This window comes from Dendronephthya gigantea, unplaced genomic scaffold (genome assembly GCF_004324835.1).
Source record: "Dendronephthya gigantea isolate DGI-Jeju-01 unplaced genomic scaffold, DenGig_1.0 000087F, whole genome shotgun sequence".
Taxonomy (NCBI): domain Eukaryota; kingdom Metazoa; phylum Cnidaria; class Anthozoa; order Malacalcyonacea; family Nephtheidae; genus Dendronephthya; species Dendronephthya gigantea.
Genome location: NW_021163097.1, coordinates 960,001 through 967,601, shown reverse-complemented (window position 1 = coordinate 967,601; position 7,601 = coordinate 960,001). Strand labels below are relative to the sequence as shown.

Below are 7,601 nucleotides of genomic sequence, written 5' to 3'. Positions count from 1 at the left end.
AAATATAATTTAGAGATTAATTAATAAAGCTATATAGTTATATTGTCTCTAAACAGGCTTTACCTAGGAGGCGGAATATGCATAAGCTTCTCCTTAAATTGTTCTTCCAAAGCTTTTACTGCAGCACTTTCGCTCCAGTTACCATGGACTTCAACCGCAGCAGTGACAAATCCTTCAGCATACAACATTTCTCGCGCTTTTCCACGTGGTACTTTTTTATATTCAGGAGATGGAAGTAAAACAACATCTTTTAAAACAATATCCTTCCCAAACGAATATTCTTTTTCTTGTTTTACTTTCCGTTTTCTTTTGTTTCCACTGGAAAAACTTCGCAAGGTACTTTCTGACCTCCGAACAGGAGTGCTTTGGCTACTACGTTGGCTACATTGTGGGAATAGTTGACCAAGCGCTTGCCCAACTGGCATTGCTGGGGATGAAATTTGAACTGATTCTTTGTTGTTAACAAGATTATTTTGTGCCAGAGACGATGCCGCAGTTTGACTGCTAGACGCTGAAGCGATTGAGGCTAAAATTCCACTTACTGCGGCATTTAAAATATCTCGATTATTGCCTGCCATATTTACATAAACGCAAGGCTTTCGGATGACTCAAATAACATTAGCAGACTGGTACGAAGACTGGTGCGAAGTTGGGTCATGTCGCAGTCACTGTGTCGCAGTGCAGGAAGCTTTTGTCCAATTGGTCCTACGGACCAAAAATTTAGTCTTACTGGCGGTTTTTTGGTCTTGCGTGCAGGAAGTTGTACGTAAGGACTTAGACGTTTTATACGCGACATATTTAGGAATGGTCCCATGAAGTCTTATACGCCGGAAGTAGAAGTCTTACACACAAGCGTGTGATGTTTTAAACGCGTGCATTTTTTCTGCACGAGAACGTTGACGAGTTATACTCGCGAAAGAAGTTTTACTTAAATGAACTGGAAGTATGCTGCCCATTATGTAAGGCGGATTAAATTTGCACACGATGCGTGATGTTTTAGATGCGTGCATTTTAGTCATAGGAGAACGATGGCAAGAATACGCGCAAAATAAGTTTTATTTAAATGAACAGGAAGTATTTTTGTCCACTATGGCGTTCCATACATTCCATTAAGCATGAGGTCCTATATTGACTCCATAATAACTGTTTGTTCAGCACTAGTAAATTTACAACCAGTAATTATTTCAGATTGCTAAGAATATTGTATATAATATACATAATATTTAGTAAAACAATATGAATTACTGATTTATAGTAACTCTCATTTTTGCTGGCTGCTAAAAATATTTACAGAAGCCAATTATATTAAATTTGTAATTCTCTGTATGTGTGCAGATCAAACAATGTTCCTAAGGTTCTATGCTAGTGCTGTCTTTTCATTGTTGGGTCTTCATTCTTAAACCATGTGTGTTCTTTTGAGATAACATCTTGTGGACATTCAGCATTCTCCTCAATATACTAAAAATATTGCCATTTTGGTGTTAACACTTCACATACATTCTAATTATCACAAAATAACAAATATTTAATTTTTACCTGAAAAAAATGTTTAATGAATAGTGACACATGCACAGCACAGTTGTTGAAATTGCTTCCTTGCCGTGGAATCTGGTACATAACAACAAATGATTACCCTCTGTGTAAAGCTGGGAATTTTTCCTTGTCTTAGGGACTCACAAGCTAAACTTCTCATATGCAATTACTATACCTTCAAAACATGATTAGAGCAAAGTTTTCTGTCAATGTCACTGCTGTCATAGAGATAATCAATAAACCTTGGGAATAATAAAAAAATATGAAAAACCTGTAGTTCAAGATACTGTAAAAATAAAAATGCATGTAGCCATTTACTAGCAAAACATTGCACAATTCAGTTTACACACCGTGAAATGTATTCAATCTCAGATCTTCTTATCTCAATATTCCAAGCTAATTAATCCAGTATAAGAATATGCCTGAAATTTTAGTGACATTAATTAATACAACTATTCCATTAGATAAAAGTATGTGGCAAAGTTTTGTTTCTCAAATACCCTACATATAACTTTCAACAATACTACTTACCAAGGTGTTATAATAGCAAGAAGCCAGTGAAGACTAAAATATTAAATAAACTTTTTAGTCCTTCTTCACTCCAAAATACTGTCCTTTCCACTTTTAGTTCAACATATTATGGTAGTACTGAGATTGTTTTGACCGTTCTTTCTCCTTACCTACATATCCAAAAAAGTATGTCAGACTCATACAGTGCTACAAGACCTAGCTATGCAAACTCTTATCTTGATGTTGAATACCTTCACATATCAGTTGTATGTGTCTCAACAGATACCTGCCTTGTATAAACACTCTTACATTTTGAGGCAGTTATAAATCCTCTTTTGTGCACATACCATTGCTTGCATTGCCATTGCTTCTTATTAACAGCTGCAACATTTCTTTCTTCCTCTGTAAAGTTTCGATTTGCAACAAAGGTGTCCTTGTTTGCTTGTGGGGTCTTCCAAATGTTTTAGAACGGTTTGCTCCATTATTTCATGTTGCAATACCTCATCTCATTTTACAACATTGGAGCTAACTTTGGAGGGCATTAAATATCTTGATAAGATTGGCAAAATAGCTGGTTTCTCCTTCATACTCTGCATACTTGCTACCAGAGTGGCAAGTTGTTCTGAAGTACACGGTTGCCTGTTTTCAATAATATGTGGATCATGATAAATGAATTGGGAAAATGTGTATTCCTGAGTCTTCTTTTTCTTTGACACCAACTCATTCTGATCTTTAAGCCTTCTTTTATTCACTGACAGATCCTTTACGTCACATGGTGATGTGTCAGTCTTTGGTCTTCTGATCCATTTCCAGGGCTTACTTTTGTAACACAATCTTCCCCCTTAGTATTTAGAAGAGTGTCAAGTGAATACATATCCAATGCAAAATGCTTACAGCCACCATCTCTTCCTCCAACGCAAACACAATATGCATCAAGAACACTACCATGATTTTGTCCTTTCCCATCCAGCAAAAACCATAAGTCATAGCACTCTTTTATGGTTGAATATGTCAAATAAACAAAAAGGTGGCGAATGCTTACAATCCTTAAAAACCGTGATTTTAAAAGAGTCAGGCAGTTGAACATCATAAATGTTTAAACGACGATCTAAACTCAACTTCTCTTCGCCTTCGCTGACTGAGTTTAGCAAAGGCAGACGCATTTCTTCAGCGGCACCCACAATGGCCACGAGTCCGGGTTTCAGGTGACTGTTCACCCTAAAACCTCGATTTTGTAAAAAGACTTGGAGATCTGCTATCTTCATAGCTTTGAATTTAGCTTCAGTGAACATAGTGGCCATTTTGACAACGGATTCTTGTCTATATCTATATATATATATATATATATATATATATATATATATATATATATATATATATATATATATATATATATATATATATAAACAATTATTTAGAAATTATTCGTATGAGATAAAAGAGTGCTCAATACTGCAAGCAAATAGAGCAATATATATTTAATCATTTACATAATTCTTAAAAAATTGGCATCGCTACTCTGAGTTACATGCCACAGAGGCAATCATCAGGCGACTAAATTTCAGTTCGTTACAAGTTTGATGACGTGCGACTTTCTTGTTTGCGCGGAAATTTTAAACGCACGCACAAACAAGAAAGTCGCACATCATCAAACTTGTAACGAACTGAAATTTAGTCGCCTGATGATTGCCTCTGTGGCATGAAACTCAGAGTAGCGATGCCAATTTTTTAAGAATTATGTAAATGATTAAATATATATATATATAAAAAATATATATATATATATATATATATATATATATATATATATATATATATATATATATATATATATATGTATATATATAAACAAATAAAAAAACCCCACACTAAATCCACACTTTATAAGGAATATACTTTTGCACAAAAATCAAAAGCAATAGACACCCTCGTACAGAACGCGAGCGGTAATAATAACAATGTTAAACGTCATATAAACGAAAGTAAAAAGTCCCTCAACATTCCCCTCCCGAATGTATTGCATTCGTTCACAGGGAATTAAGTCTAATTGTTCTTTTCGTTAACTAGTTCCCGACTGTTCAATTTTTAACCATCATTCTTGTACGTACTCCAACGGGCAGATCCGATGAATAGGTCGAACATATTCCTTGTTCTTCGACTTAACTCTTACAACTCTAACAAGTCCATCATTTCCCGGGTAAGCCTCTACTACGCGAGCAAGAGGCCACTCTCCACGTTTAGCGTCAGGCTCTACCATCATCACAATGCCACCGCTCTTAAGTTTGTGCTTGGGGTGAAACCATTTGTTCCTGACGTTGATCTGCGGTAGAAACTCTTTTCTCCACCTTTGCCAAAACTGCTTTAGAAGTTGTTGAACACGGTGCCATCTCTTTCTTGGGTCATATAACTCCGTTTCGTCTAGTATTTCTGGGGCAAACGGTCCACCTAATTGTCCAACAACGAAATGGTTAGGAGTTAATGGGGTTAAATCGTTATGATCGGAGCTCACATAGGTAATCGGCCTTGAATTCATTAATTTCTCCGCGCCACATATTGCGGTGTGCAGCTCCTCATCACTGATCGCGGTGTTGCCCATTATCGATCTGATGGCCTTCTTCACACTCTTTATAAGCGCCTCAAACACGCCGTCATAATGAGGCGCAATTGGTGGGTTGAATTTCCACTCAATTGAATGAAATGTCGTTGTTTGCCTGATGATCTTCTCTTGGTCGAACGATTCTACTAATTGTCGTAATTCCCAATCAGCACCCACAAAATTAGTGCCATTGTCACTAATTACAAGGTTTGGCGTCCCCCTCCTCGATGTCATTCGCGTAAATGCCTGAATGAAAGAGTCAGTGTCTAGTGAATAAGCCATTTCAAGGTGCACGGCTCTGGTTGTAAGGCATGTAAATTGGCATAAATATCTCTTCGCTCGGGTTTTTCCACGGCCTTGTTTTGTCTGAAAGGGGCCCACCTAGTCAACACCTATCTTTTCGAAGGCTCTCATTGAACTCAGTCTGCATTTTGGTAGAGGGGCCATCTTTTGACTAGCTGGAATCCTATACAATCTTCGCCGACATTTAGGACAATGTTGGGTAATTTTCCGAACAACTTGTCGTCCACGAGGAATCCAAAATTTTGAGCGCAATTGTGTCAGCGTATGTTCACAGCCTACACCATGACCGACACTTTCATGTGCATGAAGAACCACGAGTTTTGTCAGAGGGCTATCCTTGGGTAATATGATAGGACATCGTGCATCGTAGGAAAGTTCGTCAGCAAAACGCAACCGTCCATCTACTCGAAGAATCCCGTCATTATCTACCATCGGGCTTAGTTGCAATAGAGATTCTTCCTTTACTCCTTTTGGAAACGACTCCGCCTGAACTCGTTTTAACCAATACTTCTCAGCTTTCGCGATCTCCTCATGAGAAAGCGTCGCACTGAGGTTTCTTTTGCCGGGCTCAACATTTCTGGAATTTGTTAAGAAACGCCCAATCCAAGAAGTAATGCGCAATAGTCACCCAAAGCTCGAGAAACGAGCAAGAAATTCATCTTTGGTCTCCGTTTCCACCGATACGTGGGCCCGCGCGGCAGCTCTCCTCTCGCTGTTGCTTGGCTCGTGAACAAGGCCAGTCTTGGGCTTTGGCCACTGTGATTCGTCGTTCAGGAACTCTGGACCTGAAACCCATAATATGCTTGAGGCTAATTGTTCTATAGTGAGACCTCTGGTAGCCAGATCTGCCAGATTCATAACTCCCGGCACATGCCTCCATTGATCAGGGTTGGTTTTCTTTTGTATTTCTCCAACTCTGTTCGCCACAAAGGGTTTAAACTCACGACTCTGGTTGCACACCCAGTACCATACATTCCCTGAGTCAGTCCAATACACAACTCTGTCCACTGTTAAAACTCTAAGGATGGTTTGCGCTAAACGAACGGATAGTACAGCACCCATCAACTCTAAGCGTGATATTGTTACGGTCTTCACGAGCGCAACGCGGGACTTAGAGGCGATTATCACAGACGAAGCGGTGTTATCATTGTATTGGCTAACCAAATACGCAACACAGGCATAAGCTGCTCTTGAGGCGTCAGAGAACACATGCAATTCTTTTTGCAATGGATTTGATCTACGCAAACAACGTGGAATAGCTACATTTGGTAGGTCGGATAATTCTTTCAGCCATTGTTCCCATTTGTTTCTTAACTCGGGTGGCAATTCATCGTCCCAGTTTATTCCTGCAGTCCAAATTTCTTGCATTAGCACTTAAGCTCTTAGGATAAAAGAGGAGAGAAATTGTAGTGGGTCATACAGCGACGCAATGGTACTTAGAACATTTCTCTTGGTATGTATTTCATTCTTGTCTGGTGGCTTGACATGAAATACAAAGACATCTTTTTTTGCATCCCACAAGACTCCGAGGGTTTTTGATGGTGAACCTTCCTGGCTTGTGATCTCCAGACTGGAAAGTGTGTCTTCTTCGGGAATATCGGTGAGAATGTCTTCACTATTCGAGGCCCATTTCCGCAGTGGGAACCCTGCCAAGGCGAGCAAATCTGATAGTGGCGTTTGCAAGTTCTTGGCATCTCGTGTTGTTTCACAGGAATCTAGCAAATCGTCAACGTACATAGAGTTGTCAACAGAGTCCGCTGCAACTGGAAATTTTGTACTATGAGTTTCTGCATGGTAGTGGAGCACATACTGGGCACAAAAGGGTGACGCTGTATTACCGAACAACAGGCGTTGAAACTCGTAAATAGTCGGCTCTTTACTGGAATCAAAATTTCTCCATAAGAATCTATGGTACGGACGATCTTGGTCTCGTAACTTGACTTGTAGAAACATTTCCGAGATATCCGCTGTCATCGCGATAGGTGCTCTTCGAAATCGGGTAAGAACATCAACGATTTCTCTTTGGAGCTTGGGGCCTGGCAGTATGGCAGCGTTCAGACTTTTGCCGTCATGCTTCATAGCTGCATCGAAAACCGCTCGTACTTTCGTGGTCTCCTTATCGGGTCTAAAGACTGGGAAGTGAGGCGGTATCCATTGATCTGTTCTTTCGGACTTTGTCACTCTTCTTATGTAACCCTTTTCTTCATATTTGACAAATATCTTGTTGTAGGCTTCCATGGCTTCCTCACCTTTTCTTCTCAAGGATTTCTCCAGGCTCTCGAGTCGTGCCAATGCTACATCATAGTTGTCAGTGAATTTTGGTTCGTTATCTTTCCAGGGAATTCCAATTTCATAACGCTGATTGTCAATCTTTATGGTTTCAGTCACTTTCTTCACAGCCTTATTTTCTTCCACAGTCAGAGCTTTGGTTTCTTCTTCTTTGATCCCGATTGCGTCAAGCTCCCAAAACATGCGAAGTGAATCATCAGGAATCTGGCACTGCTTGATCACTCTGCTTCGATACGTACGAGAGAAATGCGATCTTTAATTCTGTCTGAATTCCTCCACCATGGTGGGTCCGAAACACACCCATCCTAGATTTGTCAGCCGCCCAATTGGGTCTGTTGGGTTCTTTCCAGAAACTTCCCGCAAACCAAGT

The 7,601-nt window shown here is 39.6% G+C and overlaps 1 protein-coding gene across 1 annotated transcript; it reads right to left on the bottom strand.

Moving 5' to 3' along the window:
* Nucleotides 1-6,316: 6,316 nt before the first annotated feature.
* Nucleotides 6,317-7,414, bottom strand: LOC114533212. Its single transcript, XM_028554710.1, has one exon. The coding sequence runs from the start codon at nucleotides 7,412-7,414 to the stop codon at nucleotides 6,317-6,319; it is 1,098 nt and encodes a 365-aa protein (XP_028410511.1).
* Nucleotides 7,415-7,601: the final 187 nt, after the last annotated feature.

Bases quoted from the DNA above. Each gene is read 5' to 3' on its own strand.
- LOC114533212 (XM_028554710.1), bottom strand. From the start codon at position 7,414: ATGTTTTGGGAGCTTGACGCAATCGGGATCAAAGAAGAAGAAACCAAA.